Source organism: Echeneis naucrates, chromosome 5 (genome assembly GCF_900963305.1).
Source record: "Echeneis naucrates chromosome 5, fEcheNa1.1, whole genome shotgun sequence".
Lineage (NCBI taxonomy): Eukaryota > Metazoa > Chordata > Actinopteri > Carangiformes > Echeneidae > Echeneis > Echeneis naucrates.
Genome location: NC_042515.1, coordinates 3,665,982 through 3,690,328, shown reverse-complemented (window position 1 = coordinate 3,690,328; position 24,347 = coordinate 3,665,982). Strand labels below are relative to the sequence as shown.

General features: G+C 41.8%; 1 protein-coding gene across 2 annotated transcripts in view; it reads right to left on the bottom strand.

Moving 5' to 3' along the window:
* rnf123 (ring finger protein 123) overlaps positions 1 to 24,347 on the bottom strand; it is a 101,644-nt gene that overhangs the window by 43,044 nt on the left and 34,253 nt on the right. For both annotated transcript variants that reach the window (XM_029501423.1, XM_029501422.1), the window contains exons 35-36: positions 23,997 to 24,072; positions 23,092 to 23,176 (exon numbers count right to left, since the gene is read on the bottom strand). In XM_029501423.1, the coding sequence (XP_029357283.1) occupies positions 23,092 to 23,176; positions 23,997 to 24,072 (161 nt within the window). The remainder of the gene's footprint in view (positions 1 to 23,091; positions 23,177 to 23,996; positions 24,073 to 24,347) is intronic.

Here is a 24,347-nt window from a genome sequence, read left to right as displayed (position 1 = left end):
TAAAAAACTAAAGCGGCTACTTTATATATCAGCTCCATCATATTTCAATTTTGTAGAAATATTACTTTTCACTGACTCCTGTAGTTTTCTTTCATCTTAAAAACAGAAATTATCAACCGGGACCTGTGAGGACATTCGGGACCACAGGTGTGCAGTCGACTCCACCTCGACCAGCTACTTTAAAAGGATGTTTAGATGTTAACAGACGAACCATCATTCATCATTGATCATTCTGCGCGTTGAATACTTAATGTGGGACTTGAACTTACAATATTATGGTGTTTGTGTTTCTTTGGTAAAGTAAAATGCATATTTTCATATTATATTGGTGAAAATGTTTATTTTTCACTTTTCATAAATATTTAACTGTAAAAATATTTTTTTAATATTTAAGCAGCATCTGCAGCATTTTCTTAACTTCTTAGTGTGTTTGTTTAGTGATTTACGCACTAGACAGCAAAAAAATAAATAAAAAATAAAGCCGCTATTACATTGAAAAATTTTAATGCCGGTGTAACTTTTAGGGGTCGATGTGTGAGATGAGTGTTTGAGAGGAAAGCACTGACAGCAGTGTTTATCTGCACTGACAGCGACAGAGCAGGTAGACGAAAAGAGGATTTTAATGATCTGAGATAAAAACAGAAAAGCAGCAGAGACAAACGTCAAAGTGAGAAAGATGAGATTTTTATCTCAGGGAAAAAAAAACCAAACAAACAAACAAGCTGGGATAAAACCCCAGTGTGTGTCAATGATGTCAACATCTCCCTGTCTGGTACTATCACTGCAATTATCACCCCACACCCCCTTCACTGATGCCACCATCATCCCCATCACCGAACTGTCAGATTACCATCAGCAGACTGAGAGCCGTGTCTGCTCCGTCACAGCAGATTGGACAAACTGTAAATCCTTCTGCCCCTTTTAAAGCCCCAACACAGGCCTGTTTGCCCCCAGAGCTGGATGTATGAAGCCCGGGGGCATCCGTCCATCCATCAGCCTCCGCCTCTATCATCACTAATATCTATATCTGAAGATGATAGATGGTAGATGTTTTGAGTTACTAGGTCCTAAAACATCTGAGTCGATGGAGAATTCACACAATCATCAGTTTTCTTGACAAAATGTGTCGGATACTGTGTCTGTATTGACAACGCAGATTCTACCTCGACTGAAGCGATGAGTCCGCCGCAGCTTCATTTCCCATTCGTATGCATGCATGCACGCACCACGGGACATGGTTTCACACACTTTGTTCGTTTGTACTGAAATGCCCACAGGATGTGCCCCCCCCCCAGCAGCTTTACGAACAAGCCTCAGAAAATGGTGTGTGGTGGGCGCTCCAGAGGAAATCTAATCTACATCACATGTTCAATTTAATCTACAAGCACAGCAAATTTTTTTGATTATGCAGGTGCGTGAGTGTGTGTGTGTGTGTGTGTGTGTGTGTGTACCACACCATCATCGACCATCAAGATGTATTATTTATCATAAAGGGTCAATATTGTGACCATGAAAGAGAATGGGAGATCAGAACCACGCTGCCGTCACTTCAGCAGTCTCCATTGATTAAAATCTGTGTTGTGTGAATGTGTGCGTGTGTTCATACACAGTTTTTGTGTGTATGTACAGTGACGGAGCCCAGAATAGAGACTAACGATGTTGCCATGTCCATGTCTGACTGATGTAAACTGAGTGTGTTTGCAGGGAGGACTTCGTTTTTTGTTTTTTTTTTCCCGAACAAGACAATCAGAGGGAGAACCAAGTCGGTGAAAGCACAGGAGCATCTTTTTTTTTTTTTTTTCTTGAAATATGAAACGCGAATAGAAAGAATTTGCACATAAATGAGCTCGGCCTGTAATTTATACTCCTCCATAAATCAATGACCAATCTCCTGACGGCAGGCGGGCGCGTCAGTTCACAAATGAGAACCAATGCCGGTCGCCTGTAGCAGCGTGGAGGGAAAACCAGGAAAATGTCTCAAACAAACTAAACTGACATTTGCTCCTATTTGCTGAATGAACTCGTCGGGGCTCATCTTTTTCTCCCCATGTCATCAATCTGGAATAAAATTGGCCTTTTCATTTTTTATTTTTTTGGTAAAGGGGTCAAATCAGCAGCTTCCTTATGATTGTGGTTGTTTCTACGAAACAAGACAGACAGACAACGAATTAGTTCAAATATTTCAATACAACGTTAAACCAAACTAAATGGAGTACTCAAAACATGATTTTCATGAGTTTTAAAGCCATGATCTTTGAAATAAAAACAAAAATAAAAACTTGAAATATCTGACTATGAAAACCAAAACAATCGGATCGGTTTGAGCATCAAAACGGACTTTAATATCCGAGCTGAACATTTTCACCATCAGAAGTTAATACGACATCATCATCAGTAGCAGCAGCAGTTTGAGGATCTTTGAGTGTTTGTCCTCACCACACAGCTTCACTGTGAGCTGTGTGTGTGTGTGTGTGTGTGTGTGTGGCACTGGGGAGAGGATTGAGAATGAAATCTAACTGTGAATGCGTAATGGCCTGTGAGACCGGAGTAAATGGGTTTGGCCCAGATGGTTCTGTGTGTTTATTAGCAGCTGAATTCTCAGATGAGGGAATAAAGAAGAGAGAAGCTTTAGAGGCGTTGTAACCGCCTCGAACTGGTTTCAAAAACTGAGAGCTTCTCATCTCTCCGTGATGACACACACACACACACACACACACACACACACACACACACAGACGCAAACACAAGTTTTCAAATGTCAGCCTCTATCTGCTCACATGATGCATTAAAACAGCTCCAAACGCAAACTGAGGAAATTTTCTGAGCTCATCTTTACTAAAGCATCCAGAAAAAACTGTCTCCACCAGCAGCACTGGAGATCTCCTGTCCTTTACGGATCTACAAGCTTCACCTGGCGAGCAGACAGAATCACAATCGTGCAGACGATGTTGTTTTCATCAGGTTTAAACGGGCTCACCTCAGCAGAGTCTATCAGGTCGATCGAGTGTTTCATAAGTGAGGAGGAAAGCTTAAGATCATTATAAAAGAGAAAAGGGCTGAAATGTTCATTTAAAAAAAAATCATTTAAAGCAGAATCTGTGCTTTTTCTTGTTTTTTTTTTATGGCTAAATGGCTAAAAACACGCCACAGCTGTTCGACCCGTCCGTCCCACCTCCAGCGTGATGCTTCTGCTCTCCATCTCAATCAGTGCAGCAAAAGATCATTTAACAGACTCATAAATCAGTCCTTATTAGCTGTGTTACAAATCTCTTTATATGCTCATCTGTTACTATAAAAAAAAAGGTACAAATGTACTGTGAATATTTCACAGTTTTCTCACATTGGGGAGGAAAATGCTTCACATCTATTAAACGACCTCCGAGCGAAGTCTGATAAGTAAGAGGATAAAATACATTTATGGCAACGTTAAACAAAACTTTCAATTATTAATGTTTAACAATCTGAGCATTAATGTAAATATTATTGCTAAAAATAAATACAAATATCACTCAAGTATTATCCCTGCTAGCAATCAAATCCTGCTTCATTAGAAGAATAAAACAAGCATTTCAGTCTCATTGTCAGGCTGAGGGATGCACATGAAGAGTGTGCGGCTGTTTGCATCATTACAGCAGCAAATGTGTCTGATATGATGTAAGAATGTGGAGAAATCTCAGAGATTAGATTAGACGACCAGCATACGCAAAGAGACACACAATGTGTTAATGTAACACACACACACATAGACCGAAAAAAAAAAAAAAAAAAAAAAAAGCATTCAAACACAATCCCCCACTGCAAACACACAATGATGGCTCATTAATCTCCCCTCTGTGCTAGCTCGGTTCATTTCCTGTATTGCTCTATTGTTATTATTCAAATCAACGTGATGTCAGTGAACATCACAAAGAATCCTCTGCAGCCATAAATTACCATAAAGCTGCTGATCGGTGGTTCAGACACAGAGAAACAGGGCCATTATACCAAAGTAGCACATCCCACACAGTAATGACACCGAAGGGAAACCGAGGTAGGAAAGTAAAGAGATGGAGAGTGAGAGAGTAAGAGCGATCGCACACATCAGCAGCGGCGTGACGCGCAACACAAGTTAGTCAAATTATCTGGTTTGATGGAAAAAGCCAAGAAATAATAAAATTAAACAAATAAAACCACTCGCTATTTCTCAAAAAAGCCCAAATCTGAACAGACATGAAAAATGTGAACGAGGCTGCGGAACTTTATTCAGAATCTCAGAGTTTTTAAGTTTTTGTTGAGGGAGCAGAAACGTGACGACTCCCGTCCTGATTCCTGATACGACCACTTACACGGCTCGTCCAGAGTTAAAAACAGCAGCAGCAATGCGCCCCGCTGAGATGTTTGCTGGGAATACGGACCTGTCTCTGGCTAATGGAACTTTTCTTTACTCTGAGTGTTTGCAGACAAACTTGGACACTGTGTGTTAAAGAACATTTTCAGAGGAGAGTGAGAAATGTGCAAACCCCTCCAGGCCCTCCACGTTTTCATACACAGCTTATCAAAAGGTAAGATAAGCACATGCACATCCACAAATCACAGTGAGGAGGAGTTGGTCTGAGTTTATCTGTGTGGACAGAACACAGACAGAGAGACATGATCAGATAGAGACAACCCAAACGTGTGTCTGACAATCTGTCATCATGCTTTTCTTTTTTTTTTTTATGAGTTAGGGGTTCTCCTCCGTTACAGTACAGTGAGTGAGTCTTACTGCGACGTGTTGGATTAGCTGAGTTTGTGCTGATTCGGAACGTGTGGAGCAGAAAGTGAACATTTTTTAAAAACACAAAGGCATGAAAATTGGAAGAGCCTTCATTTGGATCCAAACCAGACATCATTATCTGTCTGGAACTTTAACAGCTGTGAATCCAAACAGAACCATGAGAGGCTTTTTATATTAAGACAAAAAACATTGAATTCCAATTCTCAGTTTACTGAAGCCTTTATAACGGAGACAGACACACACAACATCTACTTTATTATTCAATTCAAGTAACTGCAGTACTTCATGTCTCTGCAGATGATGATCTTCCATCCTGTCAGACTAGCGAGCCGGGTGGAGCGGGGGTTGATCCTAGACTCAATAAATCAGAGCTGAAGGGGTTAACGTGAGCGGGACTCTGAGGGATGTTCTCACTGCGAAGCACTTATAGGAAATGGAAGGCAAAGCAGATATTAAATATGTAAGAGGTCTTCCCTCGCGCTCAGCTCCCACTTCAAAACAAGTGTTTGAGGTAGTATCTTGTAAAATAAGCGAACGGCGCTGAAGTGGAGACCGATAACACAAGTCTGATAAAGCACTGGCACAAATATTAGATTTATAAACGTAACGCAGGAATTCATAGCTCTCAGAGCATGAACTGAATTCAGAAACACAACAATGCTTTCCTCCAAACCAACATCTATCTTTGATTATCTAACACCCCTGGTAATTATTGTCTTGGTCCAGTTTTGTCAGAATCTATCACATTTTTCCATCAGACACTTGAAAACCAATTCTACTTCCAGCGTAGTCTATTCGAATCCTCCAGTTTGTTGTTGCATACGTTTAAAGAAAAATCCTCTTTCCATTTTGTCACCCCACTTCCACGAAACAACCAGTTTAAAGCCACTCCAGCAGATCCAGCTGTAGACAGCAGCTCTGCGTTAGAAGACGCCACTTACACACCCACACATATTTTAACACACATGCAAACACCCACTTATAAGGCCTGAGATGAAAAGCGTGCAGCGACACGGAGGCAGCATCTGTCAGCGTGACGGGATCCAGAGCTGCTGCAGAGTTTACACTCCGCTTCCTGATTGTCATCCACCGACAGAGCGAGAAGATGCTGAGATGGTGCAAAGAAAAATCTTGATCTGCCAGAAATAAATGCAACTTAAGCACGATTTGTTGTCTGAGGAAGTCCAGGAAAGGTGATGAGGAAGAACCCAAGCGGGCGGGCGCGGGGCGGCAGTCATAACATGATGGGACATGTGAAGTGTTTATGCAGATCAGCTGTAAATAGTGTCGGTCACAAGCCGCAGCAGGTTGGTGTGAGGTGACAGACGGGGAATAAAAATGAAGGGATAAAGACGGGCCAGAGATCTGACAGCTTCATCTGCGTACAATGAGCTGCTGACTATGATGCTAAAACAGAACTTTAAAAAATAAAAAAAACAGATTTCACATTTGGCTGGGAGCCTTTCGATGCATCTAGAGCAGCGTGAGAGCTTTATGAAGAAAACAGCATCAACACTGATGATTGGAAAACTGTAGTTATCACTGATTTCCCCGTCAAACACATCCCAGAAACGGTGGCTGTTCATTTTCAGGTATTTGGCTGGAAGTCATCTTCAGTTTGATTTAGAATAAAAACGAGTGAAGAATGGAACTCTGACAGCTTGCACCACCACGGGGACTGAGATGTTGTTCTACCTGACTTCAACCTTCAAACCTCCATTAAGCAGGAATCCCCGTCTGATCTGCAGCTCCCTCTGTCTCTACTAAAACATATCTTATCTATTATTCATGGAGATCACAGGGCAACTAAAAGCAACTTAGAGAAAAATTCCATCTCATCATCACTGCCGCTCTGTCTCTCACGGTGGAACAAATAAGAAAAGGGAACCGTTCATCATTCTAGGAACGTGATATGAAGGATTGAGTGTTCGCTCTTTATCGCCCCGATGATGTAGCCTTGATGAAATGTTTAACGTTCAAAGGCAGCTCAACATTATAACGAAGTTTCTAATTAACTCATTAAGGGCAGCAGTAAATCTTTAACAAAGTGGTGAACTGTTGCATAGTCTTATTTCTTAAGGATCCATAAAGGCGTTCCTCAGGGCTTTTTTATTTTTTTGGGAGCACTGATGTTCTAACGTTATACATTCACATATATACATAGCACTTCATGATCATGTACATCATCTCTGAAGGTGGATTTTGGTCTGCAGCACTGAAGCTCAAATCTCAGTCTGTTACTGATGTTGATCTTTTAAATGAGCTGGGTTAAACGGCTAAACGGCTCTACAGCCTTTTCTGCACAGGACTGGGACGCCTTGTCGGACCGCCAACGCTTCACTCCAGGGTGGTGCTGCTTCCACGTCGCATCCAATCGCTCTTCCAAACAAACGTGACGTTCATTCATGTGACATTATGCCTATAGGACAGTGGCGAGCGACAGAAAATGGGGGATGAGCAGGCGGACTGAGGCGCAGAAAATGGTCTGCAGGTGGTCTGCAGCAAAGTGGAGCCAGACAGATCAGTATGCCCGTAAAGTAGTAAAGTAATCGGCATCATTTAACGACCGCTATGTCAGGATTCAGAAGCGGTCCACACAACTCATACTGTCACACATACTGATCTCCAAAATCCAGGCTGGGTTTGGGATTTACGTTCAACCAAGAACATAAATTAGATCAAACTGAACATGCCTTTATTCACTGGAGTTCGTCTTTTTTTAATCAGCTATAAATAAAGTATGTTGGTTTCAAAGTGCCTGAAAGGAAAAATCAGACTGCGTTATCTGTGAAGATACGTCAAATATCCACAAGGCAAGAATCAAAGGCTGTTGGTCCAGAGGACACAGTGAGGGCCCCCCTCACTGGTTAGTGAATGGTTCATTAATTCAAGATACTTTTTGCTATTTAATCAGAAAAATGGGGCTGAATATAAAAAGACTTCCGAATCATTGCGATGCAGTTTGAGATATAATTGGCATATTGGAACGAGCTGCAGCTGACCTGCATTAATTACATTTTTTTTTTTTTTTTTTTTTTAATATGACACCCACGTATGGGCTGTTTGCACACATGGACCTTAAATAAACGTGTTATTATTGTGAAAATAAATCCAGATTTGACAGTTTTATAATCAGGATATGTGTTTACACTTCAGCGAATAATGTGACGTTACAGAGCTTAATATTGCAGGAGAACTGAGCTGCTCACTTGATTTGGTCTTCCGGGTTAAACTCTGAGAAGCTCGTCAGGAAAATCTAAATTGATAAATTTTGGTCTCGGAGTTTCAAATTCAAATTAAAAAGGGGAGATTTGTGGCAGCATCTCATCCTGGAGACAGACAGGAAGAGAGGAGTTTGTATGGTGTGCAGCGACGGCCTTCCCTACGACCGATGAATCATTGACCGGAGCAGACTGAAAACACCTGCTGCTGCCGCTGACTTGTGTGTGACCTCACACGGGCTCACAATATAGACAGATGTGTGTGTTTACAGGACGCGGTGGCACAGTGATATCCTGTAAAGGCAGTCAATCAGCCTCTCTGGATCATTTCAGATTCGTGCCTCGGAGCATTTATAGAAGTTTACAGATGGTGTTAATTTTCAGCTCACTGCTGCTGTCAGTGCGGACGGCTCTACTCTCCTACGACCCACACACACCCCAACAGTTGCCATTTTCCTTTTTCTTTATCAGAAAAGAAGCAGATAGAGAGTTGTTGTGATCTTTCCAAGGTTTTTTCAAAGTCCAATATTATGAACCTCCCCTAACCATAATCATTTTTCGTGGCCTTTAATAGTTTCCATTTAGATTTGATCCACAGCCAAGTTCTACAGCCTCATTTTCTTTTTCATTTGCTAATACGTCACCTCAGATGGAAGGAAATTACAACAGCCAACTCACAATTTAGCAGAATCGCTAATGAACTTCATCAATTATTTCCTGAAGATTTAACAGTTGTAAAGAACTTCACTTTTATGACAAAATAAAAAAAAAATGTTTTAAAACCACAACATGGAAAGTTAAATAAAGCAACACAACAGCTGTTCAATAAATGACTATTTGGAGTCCACCTAGAGCTTTACTGCAGGTCAGTGAATGACTTACCTTCTAATTAGGCAAAAAAAAGGAGTTACATTAAGTCGTATTCAGGCGGGGGGGGTGATCGGACCCCAGCACTCATTTATTTAGCATGTTAGCTAATTTTCTGGCTCCATCTGTGCAGCGACTGCAGAGCCAAGCGACTGCTGATTTTGTGCCAAACGTGTCGTCGACGTCGTCCAACTCTGTCCACGTTTGTCACACACAACAGCAGTGGCATCGCCTGCTAACAATGCACGACAAACTACAGACCAGGCTGCGGATGACGTTTGGGCAGCTGCTGGATTTCGATGAATAAATCCACATATAAAAAGGTGATAGTTTATTCCAAAAGGTCTGCTGGTTTGTAGAAATACAGTAACAGAGATTGGCAGCCCTGCAGCCAAGACGACCAAAGTGTCCCCATCAGGACGTACTGAAAGTTCAGATTGTTGTTCTGCAGAATATATTTACTACATTCATGTGTAAGCCTCATTTTAATTCTTCTGCTTAATTCTTCTTCTGCCTCATTTTAATTCTTCTGCTGCTGAGGCATTTCACAAACAACTGCTCAAGTGCTTCAATTATATTTGTTGGAGATATTTAAAAACAACTTTCTTTGTGTTATGTTAAAAAAAGGACTTCTGTCATTTTTTGGTTGTACTTGTGAAGATCTATACTCGTCACGGTTTATCTGTTGACTATCAACCATATCGGATGAAATTATCACAGTGTTTCTCAAACACACTCAGAAGAAGGATTTATATTAATATGCAGTTTAATGAACCATTAAACTCCCAAATCTACTCTGTTACTAGTGCTGTGGTGAGTTTGCATGGAAATTTATTTACTTAATTATCTTTTATTTGCAGCTGGATCCCAGAGAAGGCAAACCATTAGGTTCACATTTCCTCTCTAATGTCAGCTGATTATTCTTGGCATATATTGGAAAACATAAATCTTCGGCTGATGAGACTAAACTGTTAATGATAGTGTTTGAATTCACACACGAGCTGAATTATTACTAAACTACCTGCTTGTCAGCTCCGTGGTCACTCTATTCTTTTTATTGTGTATTTCATGAATAGATGAATTCATCTATGATTATTGATTTAATGGTACGACTGTCTCCTTCCATTACTCCTCCCTCCTCTGTCCTCTTATTTGTTTTTTTTTGTTTCTTCTGCACGTTTTAATCCCCTAACTCTCCCTCAGATGTATTCCTCCAACCTTTACTCTCTCCTTCCACCCTAAACATCTTACCCATCCATCTAAAAGCCTCCATCTGGCTCGCTCCCTCTTTAATTCACAAATCTCCGTCTCATTTTCGTGGCCTCTGATCCCTCCCTGTTTGTCTGATTCCTCCTCCTGTCTTTCCTCGCCCCCCACCCCTCCATCTCTTCTCTATCTTACTTCCCTCAGAACCGCCCACAAAACTGTCGGCGTCTCCCACCCTCCATCCAGACTCCAATTCATGCTGCTCTGTGGTTTCCACGGCAACAGAAGACCACTGGTATGATGGGAAGCCACCTCCAGAGCCAATGATGACAAACATACGCACGCATTCATGCATGAAACACACAGTTGTGCAAACATCCATCGGTGTGCATGTGAAAATACTGCATGTTTGACCCGATAAGAGCTAAATTGTGAATCTCTGTAAAATCCTGTGAGAAACAGTTTGTGCCGGATTACGCTGTTTCAGAGGCTCTCGTCTTTTCACCTGCAACACAAACAGACTCAAATCAAACTCCAGAGCTCTCTCTCCATCCACTTTTGTAGACATGACCGTGAAATTCACAGCGAGTTATGAGATAATGCAGCCGCCACCTGGAGTCACTGCATCGTCGCCCATGTCATACTTCACTGTGTCATCTACAGGACTTTATGACTTTTGAGTCGCTTTTAATGTCTCAACTGTTTGACATTTTACATCTGGCGCACACACAAAATAGCGAACACATTTAACAATGGTAGGATGCCAATATGACATCAGGAGGTCTATTTTTGCTGCAAAATGTTCAGGAAAAACAGAAAAACAAGCTGTTCTTAAGATTGTTCTTAAAATGTTTCGAAAGTAACACTCATATTTGCCCTCTACTTTGGTGATTATTTAGTCAAACCATACTCAGAAATACTGATTAATATTCACGCTCACCAAATACAAGAACTAAGAAGATTCATTCCGTATCATCGCACTGAGTTTTGTCCGTTTCACTGTGGCAGGTATAGTTTAAAACAACAGAGGAAAAGTGAATGAAACACGGTTGCACTGTTAATATAATGTCATGCAATGTTCAATAAATGTGTGAAGAATAAAATCTGCTCGTCTCAGGCTCCACTTCTTCCTGATGAGCTTTTGTCAGCAGAATTTCTATTATGACAACTCCTCACAACATCTCCACCCGCCGGCAGTGGAAGAGAACTAAATCTGTGTTTCCGTGCCATCACTAGACTGTAAATGGCTGAAGAGGCCTTGAACTTCAAAAAAAAAAGGACTGACACAAATGAATGTATGAAATGAAATGGGTCTGCTATCAAGCCCAGACTGACAGAAAGCTCTGAAACTGAGGCTTCTGACAGGCGTTGACGAGCTGAGGGAGAACATCTCACCGCTGGGTGTACAGTTCACTCAGCTGGAGTTCATTTACAAGACGTCCAGGTTGAAGAGGGAAGAAAGTAATCAATTTAAACACCAGCATCTCTCAGTATCTGACAGACAGACAGACAGAGACGGGGAGGAAGATGGACAGACTTGGATTGTGTGATGGAGCAAAAGAACATGTGACTGACAGAGATACAAAACATGATGGATGCCACTTTGTCTGCCGGAGACAAACAACCCTTCCACTGTGACCGTGACCGGACGTGTGTCTCACAGGTCTGGACACAAAAGTATTGAACTGGAGGTGACAGTCACACACACATAAAAATTGACTGAATACGTAGTTGCGAGTGCGTAAATGGACGTGAACAAACCTTTGTCCCTGCGGTGTCACCTCATGTCTGACCTCTAAATCAGACTCAAGTCTGAGAAGAAATCCATCATGGAGAGCCTGACAACTTTTCACCGGCTGGTCGTCACATCAGTAAATCCAGTTTGTGGTTCTGCCAGAGGCTCACAGAAAAAAGAAAAAACCCAACATGCTCTGTCTGCTTTTCTCACACTGGACAATTGAAGCAGCCAAATACAAAATCCAGTTTTTATTTTTAAGATTTATTCCGGAGGATAAAAAAGGACTAAGAATGCTGTGTGTGTGTAAATGTAAAAAATATCAAGATTTAACAACATAAAAACAGAGCTATAACTGACAGTAAAAGCTAACAGAAAATGGAAACCTGGGCCTGGCTTTACATCTCTGTTTACTTCTGACCAAAATGGGAGCTAATGTCACAAAGCGAGGCGATTGATGGAAAAGTGACTGGCTGCAGAAAAAGCAGGGATATGGGCACAGACGTAGCAGAACATTTATCGATATGTTGTGAGTTAGCTTGTAACTGGCGGTGGCTGACACAGTGTCAGGCCATCCCTGCCACACCACGCAGCCTCACAATGGCCCTGCGTGGGGACGTCCATTACTGCGATAAAATTTAACGGCCGCTCAGTCGGGTTCAGGCTGCAGTCCAGCTCAGTGTATGCCCTGAACGTTTTGTTACTGTATTTTTAATTAATGCAGTCGGCGTGCAGATTAAACGCAGGGAAAATGTGCAGAAGTGAAGGCCTCCCCGGGGAAGCAGCCGGCCATGGACATCAGGGGCTTTTGCATGTGTGATATTATCAGCCGAGCAGAGAATAATAACTCCCCCCGCAGAGCCGGAGCCTGCAGCTAATTATAACCAGCAGGCGTTCACGTGTGCCCTTTCTGCCGGTGCTGATGACAGGGGTGGTACATTTTACTACAGCTCATCACACGCCGCCCGCCTCCTACTCTAAAAGTGGTGCTACTTGAGGAATCAGTGCAGTCGAATAACAGGCAGGAACTCTGACAGCGTCCCTCTCCACAGTCAGATTGATTCAAATATGTTGATGGCGGTGAATGAGGTAACGTAAGCCGGCGGTGATGCAACGGGAGTGAAAGATGTTGGTGATAACAGTAAAGTCAATCTGAGCCTCAGGAGCCGTGAGGATGGGGGAGAAGGTCAGCCATGTTTTCCTCTCAGGAAGAATCCATCCAATCAACTGACTGACTACAGTCTTTTTGAATGTTTGCTGCCTCCGGATTGGCTCCAGCCTGAATAGGTCGTATCATCTTCGCCTACCAGCAGTGAAAGCATCGAGAGTGACGAATAGCTCTCACTGACCTTGCTGTCTTTGTAAGCAGCTGCTCTTTATTTGAATTCTCCATTTTATTGCATATTCACTTTAGCTGTTCATATATATATATATTTTTTTTTTTTTTGCAGGAGTATAACAGAGCAGGCAATTTGCTTTCCAGCAAACATGCTGTGGAGGTAGAATTGAGACGCACGACCATTCCCGCTCACATTTCCACTGATGGTCAATTTAGAGTCACAACTTCTCCAAACATGAATGTTTGGATTAGCCTGGAAGACTTAGCACTCTTTTAATGTTCAACCTACAAATTCTGTTTTGATTTGTGTTGCCTCTGAAAGAGAAAGACGGAAGTTACATTTATTCTTACTGATGTTCAGTTGCAACGTGACAGAATCTGAATGTCTCTGTTCAGATGTTGTCCCCGTTAAATGAACCTTAAATGAAACATAAAAATCAACAGCTAGAAAATTATTTGTTATTGTGATGCCGAACGGCTGCAGCAGGAGTTATTTCTCCAGCCCGGTCACAGCGACGTCCATCACAACAACCATGGAGGGAAAACACTTTCTCGGACCACATCATCCCCTCCCGGACTCAGCGGGCCACGACTAAGTACAAGAAAACAATCCTCCCGGCTGAGAGGGATTAGCAGCGAAGACAGCGGTCGCACAGAGCAATAAAAACTCGCGGCAGGCTCGGTTCATGTGGTGGAAAAAAAACTGCATCCCCAGAGCCTGGGCCTCTCATGCTCCAAAGCTGCTAAGCTAATTAGCCCCAGTCTCAATCTAATCTGTGGATGGCTGCGAGCTGCCACATGTCTTTCAGCCCGAGGTAATGGACAATAATTAGCACCATTGATTTCCTACAGTGGAGCGGTGAGGAGGAGGAGGGGGCGGTTGTTAATAGTCCTGATGTGAACGGGGAGAGGGAGACGGAAACACGGGGGTGACAGACGGATGAAATCAACCACAAATAACAAATAAGAGTGAGTGAGTCACCATGCAGGCAGAGTGTTAGACGGAGCCCGTTGGAGGGGCAGAGACGGAAAGAATATGGAGGAATGAAGAAGCTATGACAAGAAACACTTGAGACAGCTACGGGTTCACTAAACCGAAAGAGCTGGAGACAAATCCACCTTCACCATCTCCAGGATTCAGTTCTGCAGATTCTCTGGGAATCAATCAAATAATCTAAAAAAGATTAGTTATTAAAAGAAATATATCCTGTCTTTTTCAAACAAAATTCATAACTCTTCCGCTCCCCACATTCAGGAGCTGCTCAAGAACAGACAGACACGGAATAAAATATTCTTTTCGTAAATGAATCTCTATCGTTTCTTCGACGTATTTGATGATTTAAATCAGAAGCCGACTGGAACTCCTTCACGTTCAGAGTGAAGCGACGTCACTGCTGGCAGACAGAATAAACAAAACAAAACCACAGCACCTGCAGATGGCAGCCATGGATGGTTCGTTCACATCGCAGGGGATACCAGCCACAAAGGTTTGGTTTCGGCAGCGGGAGAAACTATTTGTTGGACACAAAAGTTAAATCATCTGTGATTAATCATGCAGAAATTATTAACGGACAGTTGCAGCTATTCAAGCATGTGTATCCTGACTGCTGGGGAATATATGTGCATGTTTATCGATTTTTTTATTTTTATTTTTTTAAAGTTTCTGAGCTCTGTCTTCCAAAAGTGAACCAATGAGCTTGGAGCTAATTCAGCCACATAAAAATAAGGTAAATCAGGAAGTACTGAGAGAGACACATATGGCATGAATTGGTTTGTGAACTTATTTTGAAGCCCCCAGTTTGTAATTTAGCTACTGGTCATCTGGTTTATTTTTTTTTTGTTGTTGTTTTTTTAAATCAGAAACTTTTTTTAATGATCACATTTCTGAGTGAGGGATCTGTGCTGCTCTCCACTCAGGCTACACTTTTTTATGTGCAGCACCAAGTGGAGCAATTAGAAGTTTCTATTTGACTTTTATATCCAACCTACTTTTGTTGTGGTACCATCATTTTTCACAACTTTGTGTCTGACCCAGAAAGCACAAAACTGGCACAGACACACAGGTGAGCGGAGGCCACCAGGAATCTGGCTGGTTGTGATGGTGGTCTACTGGAGCTCCACAAAACTGGAACGCCGCAACTGATTTATGACACGCAAACACTTCAACATCCACCGGTGGCCGAAAGCTGTTAGCGAAACAGGCTGCATGTGAGAGACCAGGACATGAAAGGAGTTCAGAACGTAGCTCGAGGCCGTTCACTCGACGACCGGCCGGCCACCCCTTCCATTAATTAAGGTGTCGCGTGGCACTACAGTGCGAGACGGGGATGAAAAACACACAATTAAGTTAATGCATGTTGAAGTCAGGATTTGTTGCTGTGAAAGATTGGTAGAATTGAACCAGGGCAATTAAAATGTTTGGAATTATTCACAACACGGTTTTCGTGTTTGACTTCTGGGCTCGGGGCAAAAGACATGAATGAAATCATATGCATACAATTACAGCAGTGAGTCTGAATAAACAGCAGCAGCTTATTTAAGGCCAAGTGGGTCACTTTTACTTTAGGGCTTCTCTTTTTTTTTCTAAATGTTTTAAAATATTTAAACCAAAATTGTGAAGAGGGGAAAAGGTTGTTCTGCTTTCTCAGAGTTTGAAAGGTCAAAGACAAAGAAGGCGTCGTGGAGAGATGGATGGATGAAACTTAAGGGAAGGAAGACTGAAGTGATGAATAGACCAGAAAAAGTGGCAACTACTCAAAACCACTGCATCATCCCATGTCTGATGATGTGTGAGTTTCTCACCATGTTCAGGGGCATTTTTTATTTTACCACATTTCCACCACAGACACACAAAGCATCCCTGACAACACACACATCAGTATTAGTATTAAGTGGCTGCAAACACAAATCTTCAGCTGCACAGAACACAAAAAGCGACACCTACAAAATGTTCATTACACCAAGAAGCAAAAAAAACAGGAGAGTTCAGAATCATCAAGAATTAACCTCATCTGACTCAGTGTATAATTTAACGCAGCAGAGCTTTCGAGAAGGTTTTCAGCATCGCAACACACTGAGTTTAAACGGCGGTGAATGGTTTTCCACAGAGCGTGATGAAGAGGCAGTGTTTGTTTTAACTGCTCTTCACAGCTCCCCATGTGCCTGCGCCCGGCTCCTAACGGACTTGGATCAATATCCGGCTAATCATTTTGACATGCGTTCACGGTTCAGTGTGAAAGACCTGATGGAGCTGCAGATGAAAACACATCGTTGTTTGAGCTGCTCTGAGAAAAGAGGAACACGCAGAGTCAAAACAATAATCATACTTATGGCTGAAGATTTGTCTGCTTCTGTTAAAATTGTTGTTTTGCAGGTAATGTCTCTGTGCTGTTAGCCTGTGCAACCAGCAATGAGTCAAAACGTGTTTATCACAGCGTGGCACGCTCACCAAACATCCATTTCTAAATGTCACAGCACTGCTAAAACAATGTGTGTGATTTGAGCATTGGTGAATACACTCCTGCCAACAATGCTCACATACAGTACACAAGGCTTTTATTTTCAACTACGTGCAGAGCTAACGCCATTCCCATCAGCTTCAGCCACAGTTAATCTTCACGGTGTAATTTTAGTTCTCATCTTTCATGTTATTACTGCCGGCTGCTGGCTCAACTCGCTGCAACTCTCTGTCTATCAGAAAGTTGTGCAGCACATCTGTCAGTTATTCCAAGAGGCCACTCGCCACCGTAACCAGTTAACCTCGACATGTTCAGGTGCCCCCACTGGGAATCGAACCATCCGTGTCCACTACGCTCAAGTCACCACATTCATTCATTCATTCATTCATTCATGGGTAGGGTGGCGTGCATTATTAATAACCCGACAGATACATCCCTTTTCTTCCGGAAAATAAAACAAAAAAGCGTTTATGTAAAATGTCAGCCAGTTCTTTTCATTCCGTGTTCATAACGAATTCCATTTTTAATGTCTAATTCCGTGATACTGTGATCGTAGATTTTATAGGGTCCTATTTACCGAAGGCCCGGCAGGACCGAGCTTGACATGAGCTTCAGTGTGCAAGGTTTTCAAAATGAGGAGCCCATGTTTGGCTGCACCATTTTATTTTATTTTTTTTATAAAGAGACACTTTTTTTTTTGTAACTTAAGCAATATGTGATATTGCTTTTATGCAACAATTCTATCTAAGCATGGATAAATGTTTCAAACTTAATGAATGTGAAAAAGATACTTTAATGTCTCCATTTGTCATTCAGTCTTGCAAAGCAGACTGGAGTAGATCATGAGGATCCTTTGCAGACCTATAGATTGAAGCAGAAATTATTATGAATCAAATAGTTTTGAATCGAAAATCGAATTGAATCGAATCGTGAGATAGTAAAAGATTTCCCCTACCTACTCCTACTAACAGCTGTTAGTACAAATCTGAGCATCAACCTCTCAGGGAGAAGAAGTAGTTCAAATCCTCATTGTTTAAACATCAACAGAAACTTTAGTTCAGGAGAGTGCGACCAGAGAAAAGTTCCAGATCTGCATCGTGTCCCGATCTCTGAGTCCAACCGCTGATGAGCAGCTTTAGGAGCAGTGAGGTCAAGATCAAGTTCAAAGTCAAGAATAGATCTGGAGTCAAGACGAACAGGTCTCATGTCATGAGCAACATTCACGTCTTACAGCAAGTCATGATCACCAACTTACACATCAACTCTCAAATTGAACCTCAAATAAAAAACATCACCTCTCAAATTAAGAATCTCCATTGAACATCAATTAGACTGATCTCCATTTCGTATAAATCAGACAACACAGGACAAAATGGGACTAAAGTTATGTGGCTCTTTATTATTCATCCCAATGGACTCCCTGATATAAGATAACAGCACAAGTCTGTTCATTAAAGAAATATGGAGACAAACAGGAAGCAGAGAGAGGGAAAGAAGCGGGCTCTGACTTTACACCTCATGTGTGATCTCACTGGATTAGCTGAACCTAACAAAACGCTACACGTTCATTAAACAGACCAGGCTTCTCACCTTCAGTCTGCCTTCTGAACAGATACACCGATATGCCTGCTCTACATTTCTCCACACATCCAGGCACACAGTCGAGAACAGTCCAAAAATCTATACAACATGTTTTCCCACAAACAGACCAATTATAACCGTGTAAACACAACTTTAAAAGGGATTGCTCCACATTTTCTGGCACACATTGATGTGTTCTTTTGTAACACTCCTTGTAAGAGGAGCCTGAAGGTGGACGACGTTACGTTTGGATTGAGTCAGCCTCGCTGCTGTTTTGCCTTTTGTTTTTTGCTTTTCTCGGCGCAGGACCTGGCTGGACGTTGGCTGTTGCAAAATAAATCAGCAACCATATGAAATCAGCCGGAATTGTGTTTACACAAATGTGAACTTTGGAAAATCCTCCTGTTGCCCTTTGATGTTGCAGAGCTGTGTTGGCACCGACCACTGCACACACGGCCCAATCACATTTTTATTTGTTTATTATTTAGTTTAGTGTGGAAAAGGAGATTTAACTTTGTTGGTTTCAAATCTTCTCTTCCAAAGCAGCTGCTGGCTTCATATTTCCTGTAAATGCCCAACTATTGCTTTAGGTCTAAAGTAATCATTAATCATATCCAATAATATGTTATTAGACAGGCCCTGTCCCCTCACACTGTCTCTGATGCCACACAAGAACTGAATTCATTATGTTTAGGTGCTCATTCAAACCTCTGGAGGTGTGGCGGTGTACGAACAGCAATCAGCATCCTGTAACATCCTGGAGAAACTAATCTAACTAACCCTGGACCAGATGCCTAAATCTACAAGTCTGCGCACAAGCAGAAATACAAATTCTTTTCTTTTGATTTACAGCACTTTGTGTGCGTCTTGTTCTGTTTTGTGCATCGCAGTCATTATGGGAGCGTGCACAGGCCTCACGGTCCAGCAGACGTGGATTTGGAAAGGCCTCCACTCACTCGTTTGCCCATCAGCACGCTCCACCACTCAGCAAATATGCCGACAAGAAGAACGACAACTTCATCGCCAATGAGGGTCCCCAACAAAACTGCCTCAATACAGACGTCACTGTCTGGTACCTCAGGGCTCGTTATCAAACCTCGCATCGATGATTGCTTCTAAAATCAAGGGGTTATTAACGAGGAAACAACACAAAGAAAATGATTTAAAACTGAGTCTCTGAATGCGGCTGTTGAGCTGCTTCCATGTGCAGGGATCCACAGGGATCTTTGTGCATTTAATCCACTCTGTGTCAGTGAAGGTATACTCACAACATCCATCCTCCATAGTAACAGAGGAAACCACCAGATTATAGGAGTTCATTTCCCCTGTACAGTGGCTGCCAAACAACCCAGGCTGTCGCTTGTCACATTCATTAATCTGTGACTCTGTGACTTCACCGAGATGTCCACGGTAAACCTGACTGAACGATAAGGAGCACAATCATAAACCTCTGAGCCACACACACGAACCAGCGATAGCGCAGAGAGACTATAGTTCAATTTCCTGCTGCTGGAGCCACCGAACGGCGGTCGAATACTAAAAGATGTGTTGGCTAATGAGCTCATCCACCAGGAGCAGAGCAGCTGATGGAGACAGCAAACAGACTGACCAACAGCTGATTAATGATACTGTAAACACAACAAACGCACTATGAACTGATCTGTGTACCTGCAATTCTGCTGATAGGGTCAAGAGGGGAATAAATATTGCATTGTAAATATTGTAAATTGGCACAGAGCACGTCGGTGCTCATCATTAACCTGGATTTATTCTCATCCAGTCAGACAATGTCCAGGTTACGTAATAATGATTTTATCTGCAGCTCAGCAGCTCAGTAACAACAGTGTTTATGAGCTTGATGGATTTCAGTGTCTAACTGGGTCAGAAAATGTGTGCATGTGGAATTAGACACATTTTGAACATCTTTCTCTGTTTTAAATCTGTGTTAGTGAGCAGTTCTGCACTGCTGAGCTCATCCCTCCACCTGACAAGATCCTGATTACACAGCAGCAGCATCATTACTGCTCAGGTGTGCTTTCTGTTGATCGCAATAATGGGCCACTTTAGCATGCACAGTGCTGTTAAAAAAAGGCATTTAGTAAGCACAATCCTTAGCGCAGTACTTTATAAAGCACTGCGCTAAGGACTCCTAGAATTAGGGTTCTGAACATGCTCCTGGGTTGATGCCTTTCCACGCACCTGTCCTGATCTGCTCACGTAACAGCCAATCTCCTGGTATCTCCTCCATGCCCTGGAGACTGCACTGCGACCACACGCACTGTATATGTGCCGTGCTCAATGAGCTGGACTGCCTATGCAACCGGATTGCTACCATTAGTGACAGGGAGCACAGCAGAGCACAAAACTAGAGAAGAGTCAGTCAGGGAGGAGAAGAAAACATGCACATGCAGAACCCTTCGCTTACTGCAGGTTGACTCTCCATGTTCGTACGAAAGTAAAGATGAGATCAGATAAAATAATCCTTTATTAGTCCCTCAGCACTTTACAGCAGCATTAACCATGTAAGAGAGAGAACAGAAGCACTAGAATAGCTGGATAAGGTCTAAAAAGAGGAAGCTAAATGAAAGAAATACATAAATATAACCAAAAATACGAGAAATTGTACATATTGAATTGCACAATTCAGCTATGTTAATGTCCATTTTTAAAGTCATTCCGGAGGCAGCGGTTTGTGTTGCTGTTGGACTATTACAGACTATTATACATGCTTTGGCAAATTTTATTCATCCTATTAAAATAGAGGAGGAAAGTCTAGATAGCACACTCCTTTCTGTATTATGGAATGAAATCCAGCACTCCGAACAAAATGACAACAAATCCAACTCATCCTCAGGTCCTGCTCTGCATCATCAAAGCCTCCAAATGTGATAAAATCAGTCTGTGTCAAATCAAGTGATTAATGAAATCAGTGATGATTCTTCTGAGCCACAGTCATCCATGGAGCACTTTGAACCGAGCTAACCTGGAGGACAAGTGCTACACGAGTGCTATACAAAACAAAGTTTGACTGATCATTAGGCAGCCTGCAGGTGTTGGTGTGCTTCTCAGTCTGAGACCAAACGAGTCGGAGCCGTGTGAAGAGATTCAGATTCAGCTTCTTGACCTGTCCGCGGGTGTTTCCTGTCAGCGGCTGCTTCTCTTTGGCATGAGCCGCAGCTAATTGAATTTCCTCCACACTGCAGCCCATCAACACTTCCTGATATGATACTGTGGCCTCGTGTGTGTGTGTGTGTGTGTGTGTGTGTGTGTGTGTGTGTGTGTGTGTGTGTGTGTGTGTGTGTGTGAATACATGCAATAGAAAATACTGTCGCTTTTATTAAGATTTGGTTTCATAAACCGCCATATTCTCTGTATCAGCTCCTTATTTATTTTATATAATTCAAATTCTACTTTAGTTTGCCTCACTGTGAAAGAGACTCCTTCCTCTCCGTAAGTAAAACCATATCTTTAATTTGGAGCCACTACCAACACTACCTCAGTAGTTTTCAAATTAAACTTTGCCGTCCTTCCTCGTGTAAATCAGGCTTTGTTGTGAAAGGACAAAAGGAAGAATTTCTGTTCATCATCAGAAATGTCTTTAATAAGTGCTGAGTGTGACCCGACTCTGCAGTGCTGTGGGATTAATGGTATACTCAGTCTAGATTAACTGGGGAAGAGGGAAAAATAAAGGGCCCAATTCTGACTGTCCCTGAGGTAAATAAAGGCTCCTGCTTTTGTTTAGAACTGACTGCATGTGTAAAGTCTCTTTTCTGCCACTAAAGCAGCAAAATAAGGGTAAAAAAGTATTCTACAGAGATTAAAACTTCTCTGTGTTTGGATGAAATCCAATTATCCAGTTAACCACAGAGACAACCACCCTTCAGCTACATCAGGACACTTTAATCCGAATACATGCACAAACCCACCGTAAAGTACGAGTGGCCTGTAGGGACACTCTTACTAAACGCAATTTAGCAGACCAGATTTCTGCTTCTACCATTTCATGCCCATCTCCAAAACCGTCAGCAGACCCTCAACCGTGTCACTGGACCCGAGCGTTATCGAGAGGTAATGAGTTTGGATTCCTCGCCAAAGGAGCGGCCGTGTTAATTAATGCCCAATCAAATGTTGATGAAAAGCCCAGAGCAGCAGCTCCGTGAAAGTCACAGATGACGGACAGGACCGGATGTCTGTTTCTCTAATTAGTCCGTTTTAAGGCCGAGCCCTCACATCTGCAAAGAAGTCCTTGTTTCTTCAGAGCAACAAAAAAAGTGCGTTCACGCAGATAAACACTACAGGGTGTATCTAGACACACGATTTTTATCTGTGCTCCAGAAAAGTGACCAAAATAAGTTAATATACTATGATTTTCCGTTTGTTTTAAATACTAACATCAGGGTGATAAATTTCGGGACATGTACAATAAAGAAAAAAATAAATAAATAAAAATCTTCTCTTCCGTGAGTTCTAAAATTTTTATTTGTATTTTTATTTATAATTTTTATTTTTTGAGTTTTGTTAATAAAATGAATTGCTTCAAAATCAAATCAAATTTATTTGTAGAGCACCTAATCATAGCAGAATTACATTAAGGCACTTTATATACAGAGCACGTTTTTATTGAGTTTTTGTTAAGTTGAGACCCAAAAAAAACACAGAAGACTGATCGAATTTTGGCCCCTGTGCTCCTTTATGTTGTGCTCACTAATATACCAACTTGTTACACCCTCAATGTGCGTTAGAAAATAGTTTTGCTTTGGTCTATCTATCAATCTAGATTTTTAACAGAAGTTCCTTATAATGTCTTTAAACTGCTCTATTGTGGGCGATCAAGAACAACAGCTGGATGGACTCTTAACGGTTCACCCAGAGACCAGCTGAACAGCATTATGGGTAAAAACAAAAAAACAAAGCCCATTGAGACTCACCCCTGTCTGTCTCCATCCACCAGGATTCGAACCAGGATCCCTGTAACAGCGACGAGGATGGGGTAGTGGTCGACGCTTTCCAGACCTGAAACACAAACGCAGACAAACATGTTAGTTGTAACGTTGACATACAACAGTAATTTGAACTGGACTGCTATGCTACCAATAATCTGAACAAACAATTACTGAATTAAAATGGCTTTTTTCCCCCCATTTCCTGTCTTTGTGCTAAGCTAAACTTCTTTTTTCACTCTATATTCTCGGCTAAAATATTTGTTTCTCCCCATTTCTAGTCTTTACATTAAACTGAACCTGCTCCATTCCCTGTCTCTGTTCTTTATTTCCAGGTAAAATATCCATTTCCCCACATTTCCCCTGTCACTGCTCTTCATGCTAAACTAAGCTTGTTGTTTTATTCATGCAGCTACAGCTTAAGTTTTATCCCAAATATCTACTGAACAGCTAGAGTCTCCTGTTAGTGCTGGAGAAGGATCAAGAGATATTCAGGACATTTCCTCCTTTCATTCCTCCACACTGTCACTCTCAGCAGCCAGCTCGACAGGAAACCTATCAGGTATTAATCGGTCCTTCTGCTCAAAGCCTCATTCAGGAAATAACATGTTCACGTGCTGTGGTGTAAAAATCCACCTGAAACGCTCCCAGAGTTTCTATTGATTTACTACAAATGAACTGGAGTATCTGTGAATTCCATTTTTAGGGAAACATTCAGACTGAGACTATTTTAGTCGGGTGCAAAATTAAACATGCAAACTTGTGAAACGCGTCCACAAAGACAGTCAACAACTGTTCAAAAACTCTGATAGTTTTAGGAAATAAATGGCTTCAAAAGTCGTTCTCTAGAAAATAACAAAAGATATGTGTCAATGGAAAATGGGTGTGTGTACCTGGCAGTCTTAAGTTGACGACGCGATCAAACAGATTCTTCTCTGCCGTCACTCTGTTTAACACCTGATTCAACAGCTGCAGGGGGAGAAACATGAAGTGTTGATATGTTTCTGCACAACAATGGTAGAAAACAGACCCACAAACAGAGACGCACACAGTGACTCACACAGTGATGCTATTCGTATTTATCTATTTTTCTTTACTTATTTAAGATTGTTTCATTGGTTCTCATAAAAAAGGAATGTGATGCATTAAAAACATTAGTTTCTACCACTATGACAGATTTTCACAGTTTGCAATTTTAATTCAGGATAATCCTGACATGAAATTTTCCAATCACCCCATGACTA